Source organism: Podarcis vaucheri, assembly GCF_965113315.1.
Source record: "Podarcis vaucheri genome assembly, chromosome: 12".
In the NCBI taxonomy this organism is placed as follows: Eukaryota; Metazoa; Chordata; class Lepidosauria; order Squamata; family Lacertidae; genus Podarcis; species Podarcis vaucheri.
The window spans coordinates 16,218,900-16,243,931 of NC_138750.1; the positions used below are offsets into that span (position 1 = coordinate 16,218,900).

Sequence of the window (25,032 nt, forward strand, 5' to 3'; positions counted from 1 at the left end):
TGAGAATGGAAACTGTAACTCAATAAAGACTTTTACAAAGTGACCGCTGGCTAGCGTGATCCTCTGTGAGCTAGGATCTGGAAGCAGCTCTGACAGTACCTTTCTAGCATTTGTTGAACCTGAGATAGGAGACAAAATACACAGACACTATTCTTCTCATAAGAGCACCAGTCAGCTGTATAAGCCTCGGTTTACCAGCAAACCCTAATATGTAGAAATGCCTTGCTTTTGGAAAAAACGCTACTATCCAATTCCTAGCATCCAGTTTTCAAGCACCTGAACATTCAAGGCTCTTCCGTTACATTAGATATACATAACACAAGGATGGAGTATCACAAACATCTACCACAGAATGTATGACAAAAAAGAAGTCAACTTACAGCATGAGGATATGGGCACACTGATGGCCAAAATGATCCATGCTATATCCACTTTGCTGAGACAAATGGCTGCCCTGTGCTGGGGCTTGTTTCCCTCTGAGGCGTGAGAAATGTTCCCTGGCATACCAGGCTTCCAGGTCCCAGCAGGTACCAATCTGTTTAGGAAGTTTCCTGTTGCTGTTGAAGTGGAACTTGGCATCCACGTGGAGGGCTCTGCGCTTGGCAAGTTGGCACGCCCAGAGGGATTCAGTGCAGTAGATGTTTCATTTGGGTTCCTTGTTGTATGCGAGGAAGAAACATCAGCATCAGTGCCCGTTTGACCAGAGTGACCAAATGCTGCTGCTGTTGCAGTCCCAGGGCTGGCAAAAAAAGGTCCCTGGTTTGTAGTTTGGCTCGAGGGTACCCAAGAGTCATTTTTGCCCAGAATATCCCATATGCCATACCGCTGGGGTTTAAAAGGCACTGTCACCATTTCAGGAGCAGCTGATGGGGCATTTGCTGGGGTGGTGAGACCTGTTTCCTGCGTAACCAGTTCGGATGAGCTCCCCTTCCCTGTCGTGTTAAGGCCTCCCAAGGTATCACTGTGGAAAGATGCAAGTGAGTCTGTTGTGGTTACCAGCATGGTGCCATTACTACGACTGTGGGCTGTGGACTGAGACTGAAAGGGATGATCTGGAGACCAGTTCCTCACGGTCGGGGGAGAATGCTGTCCTGTCTTTCGATAAGGCTCTGTAAATTCTGTGGAATTGTCATTGACAACCTGAGAGACATTCACCTGGGGGAGAGTCTTTCCGGAAAACAAAGCACTCTGGTTGTTCAAGTGATATGGTTCTTTGTTGCCAATGGGATGGCTGCTGGTTGATTCCTTCTGGCCAACAGAAGGAGTGTAAGTCTCCACTGAGCTAGCGGGATGAAAGTTTGCAAGGGATGCTGTGGGCAAGAGTTTGGTGGTGTGACGGCCTTTGTGTCCAGGAGTCATCCCCATAGCTGAGATATTGCTATTGTCTGTCAGGAGGCCCCAAGATGATGCCAAGCTGGGAAACGGTGCCTGAACTGCAAACACGAGTTCTTCTGTCAGTGCCAAAATCAGTAGAACGCCTGCAAGGAGAGAGATTGCAGTGAAGAAAACCCAAAGCATAGCAAACTGGCATAAAATCAGAATGGCAGGTTTGGGACTGAGGTGACGGCAACAGAAGCTCACTCCCTGCATTGCAGCTGGGTCATTTGTACACAAGGTTGTATGCTTGCCAAACATATATTCCAGTACAGAATATGAAACCCAGAGAATTTCAGCTTTGATTAAAAAAATTCTACATGTATAAAGTATTAATGGCAGTGCAGAAATGCCCTTTCTTACCCATATTCCTTGCGTGTGTGTGTGTGTAAGTTTCGTTTATTTTAAACACTTATGGCCCAGTCTTCAACTACACAGGTTAGGACAGAGCACGTGAGGGTATCCTGCTTCATCCTCACAAAAGGTAGGTTTTGCGGAGAGACACAGACAGACACAGAGTGGGGAGGCAAGGCCACCTGGTGAGTTTCATGTGAGCAGGTATTTGAACCCAGATCTTCTTAGGCCAAGTCTAACACTCAGAGTACTTCACAACAGTTACTCACCACACTGTGCAGAAAACACACAACCTTGCAAATCTCAAAATGCTAATTTCTGTTGACCAGAGCCAGGATGGCCAGCAGGTTGGATCTGGGCCTAAAGCAATTATACTGGGCACCTGGCAATTCAAATCCACCTTTTCACTCATAAGGCAATACAGCACAACACTTAGCAGGTTGTAAGGAACGGAGATAGTTTACACTTTATCACAATACCCCCCCCCTTTTTGTTTGTTTGAAGCAGGGCTATGTTTGACCACACACAATTTATAACAAACGGCTAGAAGGCACCACTGTTATATTGGCATTGCTCTACCTAGAAAGAGGTCAGCTTGTTGTATATCAAAATACATTTATGGTCTGCAGAACACTGTTTGTAGAACGAAGTAGAACAAATGTAGAATTCAGCTAGGACTGCCCCTGTTTACAAGTCCAGTTTAAAGATACAGAACCATACAAAGAGAGGAACCTGGGATTCACTTGCCAACACCTGGATAGCAGATTGAGTAAGCTACACATGCCACCTGGTTTGAGTCTTCCTGCCTGCCCAACCAGAATGAGATGCATTGCAATTCTATTTAAATTACAGTAATTGTTTTAAATTTCCATATATGCCTGGCATTTAGCATGTGCACTTTTTATGCAAATGTGTTCCACTTTCTCCTCTTTTTTCCAAAGTGATGCATTTCCCTCTTGTGTATGTGTGTGTGATGTGCAAGTAGCCACCCTACTCCTGGTTCCAGATAATGCCATATAACATATGGAGAAGAGAAGCCAGAGGTAAATGTAGGACAAGGAATACCTTTAGTTAAAGCTCATCCAGATGGCTCAAGTAAATGAGATGTGTCATGCATGACAGCAGAAAGCAAAAGGAGAACGAACCATACGGTCAAGCTAGAGGGAAAATTCCGTCACAGTGTGGCAATCAGTTATCATCTGAGCATGAAAGCAAAGCATAGCCGCTGAACTTTCTCCAGCAGAAATCTTTCTGAGCTCTGTAGCATAGGTCCACACCTACCAAAATTGTGTCTCCATTTAATGCTAACTCTGAGACTTCAGAGGAAGAACAGGTACCCACAAAATCTTAGACAAACATTTACTTTGTGACCCCCCCAACAAGCTACTACTTTGCAGTAAGTATCTGACTGCCACTGAGGACACTGGATGCTTCTAGACAGCATCTGTGGAGCAATTTGGCATTCTGACTCAAGGTCATTTTAGGACACATTTCTCTTCAGATCACTGGTCTAATACAACACAGCAGCTCCTCCACAGTTATGAGGGCTTAAGGGGGGGGGGCAGCTGTCCAACCTGATCTCACAGAAGCTTCAAACTTGTACTTCAGAGAATATTCATCCCTTGCATATTATTGAAAGAGAAGGCCTGGTATGAATAAGCACAGGGAAATTAAGAACAGAATCTGAGAAGCACTGTTTGATTACTTATCTCAATGGGTTGTTTACTCTTATATTCCAGATATCACACCTTCCAGACAATGGAAGCACCAGGAGGACATCTGTATTTCCCACATCAATGCATTGATGTTTATTTACTTAGAAGTACAACGAACCATTTCCCTAAAACTGTGTACACGCAATGCCTTTAAAGTACATTCAAAACACATGGTTTCCCTCAAAGAGTTCTGAGCACTAATTTGTTGAGGGCTGCTGGAAATTGTAACTCTGGGAGAGGTAAACTATAGGGCCCAAAATTCTTTGAGGGGAAAATGTGCTTCACATGCACTTTAAAGGTATAGTGTGTGTGCAGCCTTCATTTGTTTTAATACTGTGGCATCAACAAAAAACCCAAAGGTCTGCCAACAATGTTGGGAACTGCACTCTGCCATGAACCTTTTCCAACTCAGGGGAACAAAGGGGCGGGGAGGGGGGATTTTCCAGTCTTCCATGGTTCTGCCCATCCTTCCAGAATCCAAAGCTTCATCTGCCAACCCCCACTACTGGGCCTACATGAAAGCTCCTCACCATTTGCTTGGTACTGGAGCAAATCTTGCAACTGCTCCTCAGCAATGCTATTCCAGATCTCCTGTGTCACCAGCCATAATCAAAGACGAGTTCACTGTCACAGAAGGGGAGTCAATGCAAGCTCATTTCCTTAGAACAGGTGTGGGCAATCTGACTTGGATGTTGCTGGAGTCAAACACCCAGCGTTCCTGATTCTTGGCCATGCAGGCAGAGGTTGATGGGATTTGAGAGTCCCTAGTTTAAAATATTTCTTCTTATAAGCTAAAAAGTGTATTTTGGCAGCAGCATAGCGTGGTTTGCCGACGACCAGGGCGCGGAGGGTGAACAGAACCCCTGCGCCAGCCCAGCCCTCGATGCTGACACTGCCAGAGCGCCCCCTATAAAGCCAAGTGGCGCCACACTATGCCACTTACGGGGGGGGGGGGGTTAGCTAGCCGATGTGGCCCTTGGCAGGTGAAACCTGTGGAGAGGAGGGCAGGGCTGGGAGTCGCCCCTTGCCCACCTTCATCCTAGCCCGCTCACTGTCTGGGGAGCATGTCAAGTGAGCAAGCGCTGGCCATTCAGCCAGGGATGCGGTGGGAAGGCCAGGCTGGGCTCCAGGGCCCAGAGACAGCGCTCAGCAGCAGGCAGGGAAGGATGGGGAACTGGGGATGAGCCCTGCCAGGATGTGCCTGGGTGGGATGGGGATCCCTGCAAAAGCCAGGCCTTTGTGGGGGCACCTTGTTTGTGCCCCCTCAAAATTGCGTGCCCGGGGCCACAGCCCCCTTGCCCACACCCACGCCCTGATTTTAGGGCCTTGCTAAGACTGAATATTGCAGCCAAGGTTCTTCTCAGTTTTATGGATGAAGCACCTAGGGGTGTGCTTTTAACACCCAAAGGTGTGTGTGAGGGAGAGAAAAACTCCCCCCCCAACTGAATAATGGACCATTGCAAAGTAAAGTTGGGAAGGGGGACAATTACCTGCATCTCCCTTTTATGTTTAATTTTTAACACACACACACGATTTATGCAGGAATGGGGCAAATAAACATTTCTACCATGGCTGGCCCAAAATATTTTTGGTGCCTAAGACAGCAGTAGATAACATCCTCCTCCCAATTAAGGTACATAGTACCTAAGGCTGGCTATATTTTGGTACTTGAAGCAGGAAAAACCCACAAGTGTCCCTCCTCCTTTGCAGTAAAGATACTACCACAATACATTAAATTTCTTGACGGTAAAAATTATCTGAGAGCTGGCACCCTCTTGTCCAATGATAGAGCCAGTCCTATGATCATGTTTAGAGTGTTCCTTAAGGCTGGTTGATTTAGATTGATGCTGGCTGTGTGCAGCCACTAACAAAAAGTCCTCACAAGTTTATTAACACTCCCCAGCCAGGCAGCAGCATGAGTTTATATGGGAGGTTATGAAAGTTCATAGCATCAGGTTGACTTGTCAAGTAGAGGGCTTTTGTCTGCTTTTGTTTCAGTTCTATATCAAAGTACTTGGGCACTTCCCAACGAGTCCTATGACTTTGGACCGAGTCCGAATTGTCAAAAACCCATTGGAAACATTTACTGCTTGTGCGGGCATTTTTCCACGGTGAATTTATGCACAAAGAGTTCAGCCTTGCATTCCAAAGCCAAGAGTCTCTTCAACCCCCACCCACCTCAGTCTCATCCTCTGATCTCAGACATGACGATGACAGGATAAACACAGCCTCCTTGATCAGTGGGGCTTCAAAAGCATTGTTGCTCTGGGAAGTCAAGAGCAGATCTTTTTTGTGCTCACATACCTCACCCGTGGCATTCAATTAGGGAAGAAAAGCTACCTGCCTGGAGCAAATAAATTTTTTGTCTTTGTACTGTAGACTGGCTTTGCATGCGCTCAGATCCTGCTCTCCACCATCCAGGCAGCAGGCAGGCAAGAGGCATCATCCAGATTCAAGGACATATTCCAGCGAAGCCAAAAACACTCATGGAGGGTGTAAAGTAGCTCTGTTGAGTGTGGCCTGGGAAGAGGGGGTGTAACTCAGGAGGAGAGTCCCATTTATCCTCTGGGCCTGAGGTTCCCCAACCTTGCCTAAATGCTGTCTCACCTTGAAGTAAGCCCCACTGAACCTAACAGGATTTACTTCTGGGTAGACATAGACAGGATTGTGCCAGGAGTGCACTGAGTGCAATTTTAGACATCTTCCTTCAGTGCCATTTGCAAGAGATCCTTCTAGACCTTGTGAACAAACAATCCCATTGTTTGGTTTTGGGACCAATCTACATGTTTGCTTCTGAGGTGATACAGTGCATGGGGTGCAGCCTTGCCGCCTGATGTTGATATGGGGCGCCTTTGGTCTGAAATGAACCATATGTGAAAATTACCTAAGCAAACAAAACCTTTCAAAATCAGTGGGTTCCCATAAATACCCCTGATGTAATTCTGGAGATTTTCACTTGGGACTATTTCAACAACCTAATGGACAACCTGGGGCCCTTCAGAGCTTGTTGGACAACAGTTCCCATCATTCCTGATCTCTGGACACACTGGATGGGTCTGATGCGAGTTGCAGCCCAACAAGAAGATCTAGAGGGCCCCAGGTTGGCCAGCCTTCAGACAGGAGTTCCCTGACAAAGCACCAATGTGTATTTCTCAGCTAATGACATACTAAGAAGAAAAGTTATTTGTCCTCCCAGAGCCCTGCCTAGACCCAGCACTTCTACCAAGAATGGGCACATCCCAGTTAATATTTCATAGGTGTCAATCTGGGAATGCGATAGCCATGATCTTCATTTATATCTTATGCTCCTCCGGGCAGTTCACAACATAAGCAATGCCAATTCCATATAACAAGTACAAAAACACACAGACAGGGTTAGTACTCAAAATAATCACCATTGATTCAAATGGCTGCAACCCTGGGAATAAACGACTTTGTTTCTGAGTAGACATACCTAGGGATTGGGCTGATCAAGTCTGATAAAGCCCATCTCATAGTAACAGGTAAACGGAGAGGGGGCTAGCTGGGGCGGGGGGCAGAGGACAAAAGAAAGCCATTCACCCTACAGCATGAACAAAATCTTGCTTGCTCAAAAGTATGGGAAATCAAAATATTTCCAAAATATATACAGCTTATCATAGGAAACCAGCACTATTCAGCTCAAGCACAGCACTCTCTTGACAAAGCAACCGAGGGTCCAGCTCTTTCAACAATTAAACCCATTGGAGGAGCCATCAGCCCTGTTGCTAAGAAGGTGAATTTTTAGCCAAGCTTTAAGGCGAGTCAGTTCATAAATCAAGAAATTCAGTTCCCTCTCAGACTGTCAAGCAATAGGAACAATAGAGATTACAAACAGAACATTAACATGAAGAGGCAGGCAGGCGGTCTCCCCATTCATTCTCACGGTAAGCTGAAAGAAAGCAAGATTCTGTGGAAATAACAGAGGGTTCAGAAACGCCTATTGAGAAAAACATTCAGACAACTGAGTAGCTGACCCTTCAGAAAACGATCACGGGGAATTAAATCGCCTTGTAATTACTGAACGGAGGAGGTCAAATAGGGGAAAAGTGAGATGAGACTGATCAGATTGCGCTAGGTAATAAAATTACTCACCTGAAAATATCATTTGGACTTGTCAGCAGACATTCTCACCTACTCACATCATGTAGGCTAGGAAGCTTCATATTTTAGTAATTAAAAAATAAATAAAGGAAGTGGCTTGTGCCTGCTAAGCCACTACTTCGCTGGAGGAGAGTTTTGCTGCTAATGCTGGGATGGCTTGGGAGCAAAGACGACAGGCACACAGTACGCAGGCGTGTCTTGCAGGAATGTGAGGCTTAGTGCCTGCTCCTTTGTGCAATACTTTTGCAAAAGGCAAGGAAGGCTTATTAGTTACTGAGCCTTATTTGCTCCCCTGCTGAGCTGCTTTGTATTCCAGCTTGGGTTTTTTCCACTCCGACATACACACTTGCAGCGCCAGACTCAGATGCTGCTACACAAAAGATCCCCTGACTGCTCTGGTTTGCTGGGAAGGAAGCATTAGCCTCTCAGTGGCACATCCTGATGGCTTGGACTAATTTCCTATTTTAAGGTGGAATACTGCTCATACTCTGACATGTAATTTGGCTATACACACAGCTGGATTTTACACACTGAGAGATTGTTTTCTAGACCTGTTCTCTTTAGATATTTGAAATCTGCGTTGTTCTTCTTTTTAAAAAGGGAAATCTGAATTGCCTTCTGACATGCTCTTTCTCTCTCTGGTTCCAATCCTGAACAGTATTTCCTTCATAGTGAAGAATGTTCCAACACTCTGCTTTGAGGATTGTGTGGAATCAACCTATATCCTAGAGAGTATTATTCTCAGTGATGGTGTAGTCAGTCCAGTTATCTCCCACCTTGGGTTCTCAATGCTGTTAGACTACAATTCCTGTCATCCTTGACCATTAGATAAGCTACTAGGATGGCAGGAGTTGCAGTCCAACAACATCTGGAGACCCAAGGTTTGAAGAACACTGGTGGAGGTCAGGGATGGGGAAGCAGTGGTTGTCTAGATGTTGTTAGCCTTTAGGTCCCATCCTTGATCACTGGCCATGTATATTCCTGGAGCTCCTTGGTATTTTTAAATATATAACTTGGTATTTTAAATTATATAACCATCTGATCAACATAAGTGACCCCTCTCATTCTCCTTCTGTGTTATTTCTTCAGTAAAAATAAACCAGATATTTAGTGTGTGAAGAGATGATGATGAATTCAAATTTTAACCACCCCTCACCATGTGGTCCGAGGATAGGTTCCAGTAAATTAAACATACAATATTAAAATGGTAGAAAGCAAATTATAGTCACAAGAATAGGGCGAGTTCTAAAAAACTATTTCTCCAATGGAAACTCAATAGTGAAGGTACCAAACATATCTCTGGGAAGGGAATTCTGTAACATGGGGGTTGACACAGAGAACACGTTCTCCTGGGGCAACCCCTCAAACTTCTGTGGGCAGTGGAACTGCTAAGTGGGCACCCCCTCTTCTGAACTGATCATGTGCACTGGGCAAGAAAGAATATTCCAATATGCAATTTTGATTCTCTGAAGGTATCTCATGTTTTGTATAGTTTTGAAATTTTCATGCTGTTAGATCAATACTTGAGGAATTAGAAGTTGAATCTGATAATTACCCAGTTGCGTACAGACTAATTAAGAGACCAAGGAGTGTAGGGAAATCGACAAAAGTAGCGTCAGGTTGCATTCCTTTAGCTACTAACCTCCCAAGGAGACATATATAGGATTGGCCGAGTCAGGCGCATATACAGTATAATCCAGGGGTCAGCAAGGATTATCAGGCATGGGCCAGATCACTCCCACGGACATCCTCCGTGGGTCAGACCAATTCCTGGAAATTGCGCCTGTGCATGCCCAGATGCTGAAAATCATGCCTGCACAGAAGCAATTTCCGGCACCACGGACACGAGCAGACGCGATTACCGGCATCTGGACATGCGCAGAAGCAATTTCCAGAGCCGTGGAAGAGAGTCCCCGTGTCACGCTGTGCCAGTTTAATGCAGCATGCGGGACTCACCAAGTGGGCGGTTCGGTTTGGGGGCGGCTCGGGGGCCAGTTATACAGCCTCCGTGGGCTGCTTCCGGCCCATGGGCCTTAGGTTGCTGACACCTGGTGTAATCCTTCGTATGTCTACTCAGAAGTAAACTGCATTGCATTCAACAGGTCTTATTCACAGGTAAATGCACAGTGGATTACAGCCTTAATCCCATTGATTTCTGTGGTTTTAAATCTGTAATCATTACAGGTTTAATCCTATAGAGATCAATGGGATTAAGGCAGGAATGTAATGGATGTAATGCAATGGTCTTAACACTGTGATGTATTTGTATGGCGTAATGGATCAGGGCCAAGGTAGGCTGCCTATATCTGTGGAAGCTGAGTATTAAGCTCCGCCCCCGCACATTTTGTTAAAATAAGAGCAGCATATACCCTCCTTCGAAACTGGGGAAGGAGGTGAAGGCAAGAGAAGCCCGGAAGCCTAAGAAAACATTGTCAAATGAGAGAAGTTGTGAAACTTCCTACTGAGAAAGCTCTGGCCAATTATATGGCTGGAGCAAGTGCCCCAGTCATTCCTCATTAGCCTTAATGACTCAAGAACCACCACCCCCTTACTCCCCCTTACTTCACTAGAAAATTAAGACATCTGGTTGCAATGGGGCTAAGGGAAAAGGACAGTGAAGTAAACGGAGAAAAGCAATGTCTTGACGACCTTGTCTATGGTGTAATTTTCTATATACATGTATGATGGACACCTGAGACACAACCTGTAAAGGTGCAAGCCTGGTGTAGAAAGAGTTGGTGTGGGTTTTAATTCTCCAATTCAACTCTCACTTCCACTAGAACAGATAGTGGCCTCTGGCCATCTAAATATTGTTGGGCTCCAACTCCCACCAGCCCCAACTTGCACAGCTAATGACCTGGAATGGTGGGAGCTGTAGTTCTTGTATAGTCCCCAGGGATATGGGAGCTGTAGTTCTCCACCCCTGTACTAGGAATCCACTGCCTTTTAGCCTCAGGCCTCTCCTGTGTTTGGTGGATAATGAATCTTGCCTACCTTATAGCACTGTTAGGAGGATTACATAGATCATCCTCCTCCACCCTGGTGTCTTCCAGAGGCTTTGAACTATAATCCCTGGCCACTGGTCAAGCTGGCTGCTGATGGGAACTGCAGTCCAAAACATCTGGAGGGCACCAGTTCAGGAAACCAGACACATGTGCAAAGTGCTCTGAATACACAAGTACTTTATTACAGTGGTACCTCGCAAGACGAATGCCTCGCAAGACAAAAAACTCGCTAGACGAAAGGTTTTTCCGTTTTCGATTTGCCTCGCAAGACGAATTTCACCTATGGGCTTGCTTCGCAAGATGTTTTGTTTATAAAGTTAATTTATTTTCCCTTCAATTTTTGAACTGCTCTTTACAGTATGTGTGACTTTAAAGAGCAGTTAATAAACTCTTGTTGTACCAAATTTGGCTTTGTTTGGACTTTTTTTGACCATAGGAACGCATTAATTGATTTTCAATGCATTCCTATGGGATTTCGTGATTCGCAAGACGAAAAATTCGCTAGACGACAAAAGTTGCGGAACGAATTAATTTCGTCTTGCGGGGCACCACTGTAATGCCAATTTTTATGACGATTCCGTAAGAATATTCCAAACTGAGCAAGGCTAGTCATAGCTGCAATGCGGCTATTCAGAGGCAAAAATATCCACATTTGATGGAAATATGCACATGCACAGGGTGAAAGGGCATCCGAGTGATGCACATTTGTGCGTGAATAGGGGGGAAATGGGTATGTCATTTCTGGTTTCTCTGAGGTTCTCATTTTTCCAGTCTAAAGTTCAGTTCTCCACATTTCCGCATCAGTTTGCATTTAAAAAACGTCTTAATGATAATTCAGCAGTTTTTTAATGTGAATTTCTCCCAATATACACATTTTTGGCGTTATTTTCACTAATATATCCAGTTTTGCACACGTATCTCAAGAGCTGCATTGCAAAATTCAGAGGTGTAAATCTTGTGCTTTGGTTCACATATTCTTTTGGAATATGCACACTAGGTATATTCACCTTTAAATATGAACCGAATTGGACTTCTCCCCCATTCCTCTCTGAGTGAATCATCCCTAGCACTTCTTTGTTCAAATAACACCTGCCCTTTCTAGTTTTCTACTCTATAAAACCCATTCTCCTTTTTAGCCATTACATGGCAGCATTTCGGTTGTCAGGATGCTGTTGCCAAGGGAGATAGAATAGATGTGCAGCTGTTTTTTTCTTCTACCACCACTTAGATTTGCTGTTGCTATTTACCTGACAGTGTGGCCTTTGGCTGTTGAGTGCATCACAGTTAACGCTCTAAGGCATTTCGGAGGAATCGTGGCAATGGCATAATGGCGCCCCAGCATGAAGTACAGCTTGCACAGGACCCTACTGGGTGAAGGGTTTTGTTTTATGTCACAAAGGCTGACTCAGAATGTCGAAAGTAGTGGCAGTATAAGGGTAGGAAAGAATCAAAGAGAAAGTAAAAGTGGGTTTGGTTGCCTTATCTTTACCATTTCGGACATCCAAATATGACTGTTTACATGCATCTGAAATGTGTGAATCAGGGGTGGGAAACGTCAGTTCCAGGGCCTGAATGAGGTCTTCCAAGATCCTTGAGGCCACACACCCTACCCCAGCTCCTAGGGGAACTAGGAATGGTGTGGGACTACAGTTCCAAGGATACTTTGGCAGATGCTATGACTGATAAAGCTTTATAAGTGTGCTTTCAATGTACGGTGTATATGTGACTGGTGACAAGGTGTAGACAAGACACTTGCAAAAATATCCAGTCTAGAGGGGTCCCATGTGTGCATGTGTGTACACACACACACACACACACACACACACACACACAGAGAGAGAGTCTTCCAATGTCTCCCTAAGGAAATTTGATCTTTTAGGATAAAGTTTTCCCCCTCCAGATTAGGATGTTTGCTTGCTGGTTAATTTTCCTTCTAGCCTGCCCAGCCAATCTTGTGAGCCCGCAAGAAACCTGTGTGCACCCGCTCAGTCTGTTGTCTAGGTGCTAACCACAGATGGGCAAATTCTGGGCCCCATCGTATGAGTCTTTCTCTTTAAACCAGATTTGGATTGGAGAGCACCTCAAATAGAGGACTGTCCTTTGTCACAAGGGACACATGGACACCAGGGTAGAATTGCGGAACTTCTACAAGAGCCTACTCATTGCCTGGGCCTCAGTGATTTTATATCTCCTGAAGACTTTCACCTAAAGGAAGAAATTCACTGGAGCAGCATTCATAGAGGAGAGAAATCACAAAGGCAACATGCTACAGCAGCATTTGAAAAGGGACTTGATAATTTGGCCTCCTAATAGTATGTGTCACTGCAGGTGTTACTAATACAGGGGCGATCACATCTCATTCTTCTGAAGGTCAGATGATCACTACAGGTATCATAAGTTATTCCTCTCCCACTTGATAAAAAGGACAACACAAGTGGTAAAGGAACAGATAGATTTTTGCCTTCCTCTGAAGACAGATACTGAACTAGAATAACGGATTGCCTAAGCTGACGCAGTAAATTGTGTGCTTTTACATAGAGCAACCTCAGAGAGAACACTGGAACTGCTTCTGCTAATGAGGGCTAAAGCGCTTGGCATTTTAATAGAGAACCTTTATGATCCATTACTTGATTAATTAGATTTGGTAGTTGAGGGCTGAGAATACTGAAATAGCATCTGAAGTACCTCCACAATATCTGCTCTGCTGATTCCATGTGGCTGATAAACCAAAAATTCTTGATTCAATATGCAACCAAGCTGTGATTTATTTGGCAATATATTCTGTTTGACTGGTGGTTTATGTTTCCAGTGAGAAATGAATTCTCTTTTTGTAATTCGTTTAACTGTCCTTCACTACCACAGCACATTTCCTTTAGATACCAGAGTGCCTTGTGTGAATATTCATTAGCTAGGAGATGCTAAGGGCACGATCCAGTCAAACTTAAGCACTTTTAATTCTAACAGATTTCAGTAGGTGATAAATACATTTGCTTAACTTGAGCTGAAATCTGTGGAGATTTTTATTTTCTAGATGCTCTATTTTGTATTAAACTTTTTTTAAAAAAAAATAATTGGATGGATTTGAAGGGCTATTGATTCATTTATAGCATCTGCTAATGGAAGAGGAGAGGAAAAGCTTTTTTGCCCATTCCTTCTTCTACCTAACCTCTCCTGCACATCCCCTCCCACCCTATTCTGGAGGATCCAACCATTCTCTGGAGCTGATTTTCAGGGGAAGGGGGTAGATGCTACAAGGGGAGAGAACAGAGGAAGATGTCTTATATTGAATTCGACTATTGCTCCATCAAACCCAGTATTGTCTACAATGACTAGCAGTGATTTCAGACAGGGGACATCTTCCTACCTGAAGTTGAACCTGGGACCTTCAGTAAGCAGGACAAGTGCTCTGCCACTGAGCTATGACACTTACCCCAAAATTGCCTCCCCTTTTCTTTTATTGCTGGGTCCTTCTGAGAAATCAGAAGCTCTTCCCTGAGTGCAAGGGCACTCACTGGATTCCACCCAACTATTTTACTGCCATCTCAGGGACCATTGTATTATGGAGAAATGCTGCAGAGCAGTAACAAATCAATCTGGCTTACAAAATGAATATGTAGGATACACAATCTTCTGAACTATAAGTCATAAAACAAAAAAGAGACTAACACTGAAACTTAGTTTTCAGTATTGAAGAATGCATTTGTTTCTATAATGTTTTATGTTGTGAACTGCCCTGTGATCTTCAGACAGAGAGTGGTATACAAATTTAATAAATACTATTAAGGTAAAGGTAAATGACCCCTGGACGGTTAAGTCCAGTCAAAGGTGACTATGGGGTTGTGGCGCTCATCTCACTTTCAGGCCGAGGGAACTGGTGTTTGTCCACAGACAGCTTTCCAGGTCATGTGGCCAGCATGACTAAACCGCTTCTGGCACAACGCGACACCATGACGGAAGCCAGAGCACACGGAAACACCGTTTACCTTCCTGCCACAGCAATACCTATTTATCAACTTGCACTGGTGTGCTTCCGAACTGCTAGGTTGGAAGAAGCTGGGACAGAGCAACGGGAGCTCATCCCATCGCATGGAATCAAACCACTGACCTTCCGATTAGCAAGCCCAAGAAGCTCAGTGGTTTAGACCACAGCGCCACATGCAGGGAAATAGTAGGGAAATACTATTACTACAACTACTACTACTGATATTAACAATAATACCACATAATGTAGCTTGAAAGAATCCCTCGATGCAAACTCAAGAGATTGTGACCATGTCAGGCAGCCAGATAAATTATGTTTTATTGGTAAGAAGTCTTATATTGGACTCTGATTCTTCTTCCTTCCTCCTCCAGTTTGGAAGGTTTTGCTTCTCTTTTAGATGAACCACAGCTTGATGTGCCATTTGAACTTGATAAATTGGCTACTCCATGGATGGGAAACATCAGGCTTGGAAGCCCAATGCAGCCCTCCATACCTCTATATCACAACCCTTGGGACTCTCACTGGGCCCCTCCAAAGGCAACAACACACACTGGCTGTGATCTGCACTCTCCTCAAATGTTTCTGTCTAATGTTGCCTTGAACTGTGAGAGTGCCCCTTGCTTGCCTAGATGGAGGATGGAAAGATGTGAGTGTGCAGAAACCTTGTATTTTTGCGTAGGTGGAACACAGCCTATTAAACAAAGGTTTATTTAATTATTCTACCCCCCTTTGCTTCTGGTCCTGCTATTGGCATGTGGCCCTTGGAAAGCTTTCCAGATGGGAATGCAACCATCAGGCTGAGAAAAGTTCCCACTCCAGCTCTACTCCATATCACAACCCTTTACAACCAGTGTGGGGAAGCTTTGCCCCTCCAGATGCTTCTGAACCACAACTCCATCATCCCTGGCCATTGGCCATGCTTGCTACAGCCGATGGGAGCTATAGTTTAGCAACATCTGGAAGGTCAAAGGTTCCCTACCCCTGCTTTACAATAAGGAATATATCATCTGAAATCTTGTTTGGTTAATTTGTTTAGCACTGATTTGCAGGGGAAGCCATCAAAAACTCCACAAAATATTAAAACACAAGCCTTCAGTTAACCACAACTTTCCATGATGGAATGCTCTCCAAACAAAACATCAAGGTGTCTTTGCACAACCCGTTTTTGCTGCTTTGCTCCCCGCTCTTGGTTTTTTTTACTGCCCTCATGCTGCACACTATTGATTTTTCATTGAAATCCTGGAAACATTAGCCATGTACTTGGAACATTCTGCTTCTCTTAGTTCTGAAAGGCTGCCTGTGGACTAGAAATAAAAACAGCTAAAGCCAAATGGGTATCAGAGGAGGGATTCATAAATATGAGGAACTCAGGACTCAGCTACATGTACAAGAGAAATGTGTAGCACAGCCTTCTGGGACTGGAGCACTTCAGGATGCAGGTGACCAATTGCATGACTGAGTGGTGCCTCCAAGTCAACCATGGGTTCTTGGGCAGACTGTTCTGTGATAATGGATGAGGGAGAAATGCAATTCAGTTTGCATTTAAAGGCGAACCTACCTAATTTGCACCCTCCAAAACAACATATGAACCAAAACACAGCCATCTTTCAAAATCCACATTTCTCCAGCAAAGCAGTGTGCACAGAAATGAGTAAAGTGTGCATAAAAATGTATAGATTTGTGGAAATAACATAACAATACACCAGGGAGAATTGCTTTGCAAAAATGTGCATTATTACACAAGATTAAATGCAATGTGTGCATTAGGAGAAATTCAAAATAAAATGCTGATGAATTTCCTTGACAGTTATTTCTGCAGTTAACAACCTATTATAAAACACTGAATAGGACATGACAAAATACCAAAATTAAAACATTACAAACGAAAATCAAATACAAACTACAATAAAGATAAAACTGCATACTGATAAAACATTAGCAATAAAAATCAAACAGAAAACTGCAATAAAGGTTCCACATTTCATTAGCAACAATTTATTTATTTTTGAATGCATATCCTGCCCTTCCTCCCTAATGAGCCTTCTGAGATAGAAGCTGCACTCTCTCCCTGCAGTACCATTTCCCAATCTTCCGCTTCACTCTCAAGCATTCCTACTAACCGTAACACAGCGAATCCCCAGCCAACCATTGGCCACAAAGCAAACATCTGGGGTCAGATCCCGACTAAGTTAGTTGTGCTTAATTCCTGTTGAAAGAGATGGGGTTCAAGTTACATCATGGTTAGCCTGTCCTATTGATTTCAATGGGGTCTGAGATCAGTCGGCAGGCTGCTTATTCACTGTTTGTTCACACGTTGAGCACAATGATATTTACTTTGGGGTAAATGTGCATGAGATTTCACTGAGCCTCTGGAGCAAACTCAGAGGGCCCCAGGAGACTGCAATGTGAGATCCTTCTGAATGTCTGGCTCTGCTTTCAAATGAGACCCCCGCCCCCTTCTTATTCTCTGTTAACACCAAGGAATCTTCAAAAGCTTTATTGATTTTAGGGAAAAGATACTAATGTCTCCATTTGCAACGGACTGTTTCATCCATTAATCAATTAATCAAAAATGACTTTATTTCTGTATTGATCTACTGATGCCACCCTTGTTACAGGCCTCCCTGAATTATTACTATGCAATAATAAGAGCTGTGCAATTAAGAGTGGAGCAAACCTAATGACAAATTATAAACTGGGGATTTCAGTGGTTTGAACCAATTGCAATTAACACTGCTGCTGCAGAGTGGATACGCCGGCATTCCTGCCCCCGCCCCCCAATTAACTACACAAAATGTACCAAGCGTAAAGTGGTGTGTGTGAAGAACTGAAACAAATAGGGGAGTCGTGTCAGGCAGGTGCTCCATTCATCCCCTTGCCTGAACTGAAGTGTCCAGATCCGATCGTTATATCGGGACTGTGCGCCACAAGCAAAACAGTGAAGCGTGCTCATGCCCCAGGGACATCAATGCAGCACAGCCGCATCCCACTGATCTCAACAGCAGTTGACACATGTGCGATCATCGCAGTCAAGAGATCAAGCCCAACAGGTGGAGGTTTCATATAATCTGAATTGCCTCAGCCACTTTCCCTTTCTTGTCTTTAAAGATTTTAACTGAGGTAATTTACGCTACACCCACAAATCTAAAAGTGAAGTTGATAGCTATTTTTCCACTGTAGCTTTCCTAAAACAGGCAAATAAACTTCAAGCACATTTCCCTCTCTGTTTTTAAAAATTATTCACCTCTCTGACAAAGGCTGCGTAACAGCATTTGCAGTTTCAGTATGAAAAACGGAAAACATTCTGCAGCATGTGAGTGAATGATTTCCCCCAGAGGCTCCCAGATTTGGTTCGCTTGAAAAATTAAAACTCAGAAACAGCAGAAGACCCATATTCAGGTCTGAGATGCAGTTACACTTTTCAGTAGAGACCAAGTCCTTCCCCTTGGTTGCAAGCCATTGAGCGGTGGGAGCGATGTGAAAGGGTTTAAAGGCTCATGTGGAACCAGTCCTAAATGGGCTTAGCTTTCTCTGAACTGTGCTCAAATGCACTGATCCAACGGAGGGCACTAGCGGCAGGTGGGCATTTTTGCTCCCTGGGCTTCCCGACAGCATGCACTGCTGCCAATCACTGAGAGGGGAAGGGGCAAGACGGTGGGGAATTCAGCACAGCATGGAAACAGCAGTAGGGGCATCAGGTTGGCTCCACTGCTGCGTCTTCACTGTGCCAAGCTCCCCGCGGCCTTGCCCCTTGCTCACCCCTGCCCTTGGTAACACTGGGAAGCCAGGTGAGCTGCCCTGACCTTGCTGCTCCTCTGGCAACTACTGATGGAGGGGCAACAACTGGGGAAGAAGGCAGCTCCAGGCCCCTTTTTGGAGGAGGGGCAATAGCATTGCCTGCTGGAGCACCAGGAGAACCAATGGTCTCTCCTTGCTCTGGCAGGTGCATGAAGTTATAATGAGGCTTTTACGTTTTACTATTGTTTATGGCAGTTCAGTATACGAGAAGTCAGAGAATGAGGCCTGTGTCTTAGTATATTGGCTGATCCTAATTAACAGGGTGTTACGCTATGTACTGTTGCGCTCTCTCTCTCTCTCTCTCTGTGTGTGTGTGTGTGTGTGTGTGTGTAATGAAACAACACTTGCCTGCATTTTGGACCCTCCTGCACATCAGACTCCACCCCTGAACCAAGCACAAATGTATTCTTAAATATGTGCTAGTTGTGGGTGGAAGGGAGGGAGTGAGGAAGTTAGGGATCAGGGGTGTCTTTTGCAATTGCTTCCTTGCTAGGCTACGGAGAACATTTAACAGTGCAAAAATGCAGTGCTATCTTTTCCCAGCTAACATGCGCCTGGTGTTACAGGCTATTTATTGTACCTTTATTCAAAAAGTATCCCTGCTGGGAGCTGTCTATGAACATTTGCTCGCTGCCAATTTCTCTGCCAGAAGCACGTAGATGGACCTTACGACTATTTCCTCAAGGTAACCTTGGCCACAAGATATTTATCAGCAAGGGTAATAAAATGTAAAACAGAAAAGGGGAGGGAGAACAAACAGCCAGTTGTCTAACCCTCACAGTTTGTGTGTGTAAATTATCAGTTAATAACCAGGCTTGCCAAGCGAATCTAAACCAGTCTTCACCAACCTGGTGCCCTCCGGTATTGGACAACAACTTCCACCAGTGAGGCTGTATAGTCCAAAATGTCTGGAGGGCACCAAGTGCATAATGAAAGTAGCACGGCATAAGACACATTTTAAAAGTTAGGTCTGTTATATATATATATGCACACAAAATGGACCAACAGCTATTATGCTAACAAAGAGAAGACCAAGGATCATTTGAAAGCAAAATGTCTAGGCTTGAATGTACATGTGGGAAGAAGGCTCAGTTGTTGAACTGCTTCGGGAATTGTAGCTCGGAGGGGTCTCCTAACACCTCTCAGCATTCTTAATGAACTACAGTTCCCATAATTCTTTGGGGCAAGCCATGACAGTTAACGTGATATCATAGTGCTTTAAATGCATGGTGTGGATGCAGCCTGAGGTGAGCCAGGGCATTACTGCATCTGCACAGTCCTGACCTCACTGCCACCCAACCTCACCCCTGCCCCATCCAGGTTAGCTACAGTTATGGTGGGAGGGCAGCTCTGCGGTTCTGCCCCACCATGCTGACCACTGCTGCTTTAAAACAAAATGCACTGATTTGAGGGTATCTTGATTACAATCTCTCTCTCCCCCTGCCCCCAGGATGTAAGCTTACCCCATGGCAGGAAGATCTATCCATCACATTTGTATTCCAGCCTGAGGCTGCATACCCACATGGAGCTATTTTGCTTGATCTTCACAACCACCTTCTGTGGTAGGTTAGACTGAGAGGTAGTAAGTGATTCGCCAAAGGCCACCCAGTGATCAGGATTTGAATCCAAGTCTGCCTACCTCAAGTCAAACACTCTTTCCTATGAGCTTGTTGATTCTTTCTAATTTGATTGCTTTTAGATCATAATGGGTGCAAGACATATTTATTTTCTCATTAATTGCAAAACCACATGGATCAGGTTCCATCTGTCCCTGAGTGGAATCTCCCCTCTCCCCACCCGCTCCAATATACATACATATACATACACACTTATTTTCTCTGCTTTCAGAAACTCTTGGTGCATTAGCTTTTCCTTTGTCAGGGTTGTATCTCTGACAGCAAATTGTCAAGCAAACAAAACCTTCTTGCCATCGCTGCAGCTCTTATCTCTTACAGTCAGTCTCACAGTCCAGACTGTAGCTGAAACTGACAGGAAAACTCTTGGCCCAAGCAAGCCAAATACTCTCAATTGTTATTATAATAATTATGTCACATGAATTTTGCAGCAGACCACAGATGTCTTAGCCATGCAGATCAGCCAGGCAACTGGGGAAAAGATGTTGCACAGACAAGTGCTCTTTCATGGCTGTTGCTGAAAGCCAAACTGGACCATGTGTATATTACTCTGTTTTGGACATGTGAGCGTGGGTAGCTTTTTAATTTGTTCTATCCATAGAGTTTCGGTAGGTGAGCAGCAATCTATTAATAACACATTTTTAATTACCAATTACCAATCAAAATGAAGCAAGCAGATAAGCCTCAGCTATATACTGTACTGTAGATGAAACAGATGTGGGCTGTAACAAATGTTGCAATGTGTAGGGCTCCTGATTCTAGCCACCCAGGGACACTGCCTTTCCATATATTGTACTCTATTCCATTCTGCACACCCTTCAGTTCTCATTGAAAGGCAAGCCTACCCAATTTGCATATTCTGAAACAAGATGTGGACTGAAACACGCCTATCCTTTGCAATTTGCATTTCTCCAGATTTTCCAATGAGGTTCCTCCTGCCACGCAATTTGTATAATATGCATATACTACGGGAAGTGTGCATTAAAAAATGCATATGCAAGTGAAAATAACAGTCTCAAATCTTCCATTCTTGGGCAAGGTGATTGAGCGAGTGGTTGCTGAACAACTCCAGGCACGCCTGGAAGAAGGGGACCATTTGGATCCCTTCCAGTCGGGATTCAGGCCTCATCATGGGACTGAAACCGCCTTGGTCGCACTGGTTGATGATCTCCGGCAGGCTAGGGACAAAGGTGAGAGCTGTTTCCTAGTTCTGCTGGATCTCTCAGCGGCGTTCGATACCATCGACCATAGCATCCTTCTGGACCGTCTTGAGGGGCTGGGAGCTGGGGGCACTGTCATACAGTGGTTCCGCTCCTTCCTCCTGGGCCATGTTCAGAAAGTGGTGGTGGGGGATGAGTGTTCAGACCCTTGGGCTCTCACTTGTGGGGTGCCTCAGGGTTCTGTCCTTTCCCCCATGCTTTTCAACATCTACATGCAGCCGCTGGGAGAGATCATCAGGGGGTTTGGGCTGGGTGTTCATCAGTATGCAGATGATACCCAGCTCTACCTCTCTTTCAAATCAGAACCAGTGAAGGCGGTGAAGGCCCTGTGTGAGTGTCATGAGGCGGATGGAGGATGGATGGCGGTTAACAGATTGAGGTTGAATTCTGACAAGACAGAAGTACTGTTTTTGTGGGACAGGAGGCAGGTGGGTGTGGAGGACTCGCTGGTCCTGAATGGGGTAACTGTGCCCCTGAAGTACCAGGTGTGCAGCCTGGGAGTCATTCTGGACTCACAGCTGTCCATGGAGATGCAGGTCAGTTCTGTGTCCAGGGCAGCTGTTTATCAGCTCCATCTGGTATGCAAGCTGAGACCCTACCTGCCTGCAGACTGTCTCGCCAGAGTAGTGCATGCTCTAGTTATCTCTCGCTTGGACTATTGCAATGCGTTCTATGTGGGGCTACCTTTAAAGGTGACCTGGAAACTACAACTAATCCAGAATGTGGCAGTTAGACTGGTGACTGGGAGCGGCAGCCGAGACCATATAACACCGGTCTTGAAAGACCTACACTGGCTCCCAGTACGTTTCTGAGCACAATTCAAAGTGTTGGTGCTGACCTTCAAAGCCCTAAATGGCCTCGGTCCAATATACCTGAAGGAGTGTCTCCACCCCCATCGTTCTGCCCGGACACTGAGGTCCAGCGCTGAGGGCCTTCTGGCGGTTCCCTCACTGCGAGAAGCCAAGTTACAGGGAACCAGGCAGAGGGCCTTCTCGGTAATGGCACCCGCCCTGTGGAACACCCTCCCACCAGATGTCAAAGAGAAAAATAACTACTAAACTTTTAGAATACATCTGAAGGCAGCCCTGTTTAGGGAAGCTTTTAATGTTTAATAGGTTATTGTATTTTAGTGTTTTGTTGGAAGCCGCCCAGAGTGGCTGGGGAAACCCATTCATAGAGAAATTAATTGAAGACTGGAAAAATGAGACACACAGAGAAATGAAATTGACAGATTCGCCCATCTGCACCTGCACCTCAATGGTCAGTCAGTATTCCACACCCACTGAGCATGCTCAGTCCTCTCTGGTCTACTTTGGGTGGTGCAATTATCTCCTCTAGCAAACATGTGGAATGCAGCCATTAATATTTCTCACGCTGTACACCCTCCTTTTTTAATGTAAGTCACATTAGGTTACTGTGTGTCACAAGTAATAATAATAATAATAATAATAATAATAATAATAATAATAATACAATGTGATTTTATCCTTTCTACCTGCAACTGTTTTATTGATTGCTTGTTTTTTGAGATTGCTTATATATTATATTTTGAGCACTGCTTTAGGGAAAAGACAGGGTATACATTCCCTAAATAAACAGAAATGTTGGGCTCAAGCTATCGGAAGCTGTCTTGGTAATAAAGAAGCACCCTACATTTTGTCACGAAAGCAGGAGGCTAATGCTGATATTGCTGGCACATATGCTCCCACCCCTGCCAAAAACTGTGTGTCAATTTAAGCTTCCAAGCAGTCATCAATGGCAGTCCCAGGTAGAGGTATAACACTGACAGGCTGACTGCATGCATATTTATGACCGCTGCTCCCTCAGGTGCAGCACAGCAGCCCCCATTTAAGCTAATAGGGCCAGCACAAGAATAATGGCAGGTAGGTAGACAAATTAATAAAGGAGATTTAGCACTGCAGGCTCTTAGTGGGTGGGCAGCACTTTCATTTAAAAATAAATATAATATTATTTAGAAAGCACACAGCCCCACAGCCTGCAGGGCGAGGCAGAATAATTCCATTATAAAAACATTAGAAACATTTGAAGTGTAGAATACCAAAGAAACGAGGAACAAAGGGAATCCAAGTCCAGGAGAAGGCCGAAGTGGATGCCAGTAAGAGAGGAAACCTCTTACAAAGAACATTCAGGCTATTTTATTAAAAATCAGCATGAATGGTTTTTTCTTTTGAGAGAGAGAGAGAATAGACTTTGTGTGCATTCATGACAGGCTATTTTGTTGGAAATCCAAGTTTTCATCATGCTTAAAAGAAAGAAATAACCCACGTAGGTGAACTGTGGTCCCGGAATGATGGGATGCTGAAGTCTTGATTAGGACTGGGCCTCTGAAGCACATTAAGCCTCTCAAGAGGTCAGCCTTCGAGGTTAATTGCAAAATGCTACATATTCCACAAGGATGCAGTTGTTTGGCACTGGTAAACATGTGCCAAATGTTCAGTCCCTTCTCAAAAATGCACTAAAGGGATGAAGTACACTGTTTCTGCTCACGTCAGTTTTAGGAATCACAGGGACCTCATTTAGGCTTTATACTTGTCAAGTAGCTTATGGACCTAGGTGAACCAGGGTTGTGTTTTTGCATGAAACACAATTGGCTGCAATTGGTACTTTGGATTACAGTAAGCAATATTCTCAAATACCAGATGCTATAATAAGAACCAGCTATCGATTTAAATTAGCTGAACTTTAAAAGAAGTGTTATAACGCATACGGAATCAGGGATCATTTTTGATCATGTTCTCATGTGGAAGGCAAGTTGGCCTAACGTTACGTCTTCTTAAACAATGAGCTGGAAACCAGTTATACACTCAGCTGACTATGGACGATTATAGGGGCTGTTTACCAAGTGGTGACTAACCATAGTGTCAAGGCCAGCCCAATACATTTTGCTGCCCGTGTTGAAGGGCAATGCCCTCCCCATTGCACAAAAGAAGTCAAAACTATTTTCAACACGGGTGATCTGCAGTATCCTTAAGGAAGCGAGCTGTCCTCGCATCACCTCACTGCCACCCACTCCACCAACCATCTGCCACCTGCTTAATGGTAGGGCCGGCCCCGCATAATTTTATGCTAATTGTGCACAATATCTGAAATAAGAACAGCCTACTGCATCAGGCGAATGGCCCATATAGTCCAGCATCCTGTTCTCACAGTGGCCAACCAACCAGCCCGCAGAAGGTAAACACCAGAGCACCTTCTCCTCCCATGGTTTCCAGCAACTGGTATTCGAAAGCATTGCTGCCTCCAACTGTGGAGGCAGAGCATGGCATCATGGCTAGTAAAAAAGGTAAAGGTAAAGGACCCTGGATGGTTAAGTCCAGTCAAAGGTGACTATGGGGTTGCGGCACTCATCTCGCTTTCAGGTCGTAACGTAATGTGTTACCAACTACCCTTACAGCTTAAGTACCTTACAGACCACTTCTTGTATCATCCTCCCTGCCTCCTAATATCTGGTGCAGATACTCTTCTTGGTGTCCCACTAAGATGGGGGCTTGGCTGATAGGGACAAGGACCTTTTCCAATGGTTGTGTTCTTTGCCCTGAAATGCTTGATTGACAGCCCTCTTCTCCTGCTGTGTCTCACTGGATGGTAAAAACATTTTTTTTATTCCAGCAGACCTCTGTTTTAATGAGCAGATAATTTCCTATCTTATGCCTTTGCTTCATCTGTTGAACCTCTCTTCACTTATCCTATTGTTATCTTAGCATGATGGTCATTGTATTTTATAATTGGTTTTAACTGTTGTAAACCCTCCTGGGTGGCATGTAAGCATTGGAAGGGCAGGACAGAAATCCGTATCTCAAGCAATCA

At 44.6% G+C, this 25,032-nt stretch overlaps 1 protein-coding gene across 5 annotated transcripts in view; it reads right to left on the minus strand.

The window, feature by feature from the left end:
- Positions 1-25,032, minus strand: part of TMEM108 (transmembrane protein 108) — a 183,430-nt gene that overhangs the window by 13,753 nt on the left and 144,645 nt on the right. For 3 of the 5 annotated variants that reach the window (XM_082193049.1, XM_082193048.1, XM_082193051.1), the window contains one exon: positions 381-1,478. The exons of 1 other annotated variant lie outside the window; for it this stretch is intronic. In XM_082193049.1, coding sequence (XP_082049175.1) covers positions 381-1,478 — 1,098 coding nt within the window. Of the gene's footprint in view, positions 1-380; positions 1,479-7,556; positions 7,929-25,032 lie in introns of those variants that run through there. One more of the 5 variants, XM_082193050.1, reaches the window with a different exon arrangement.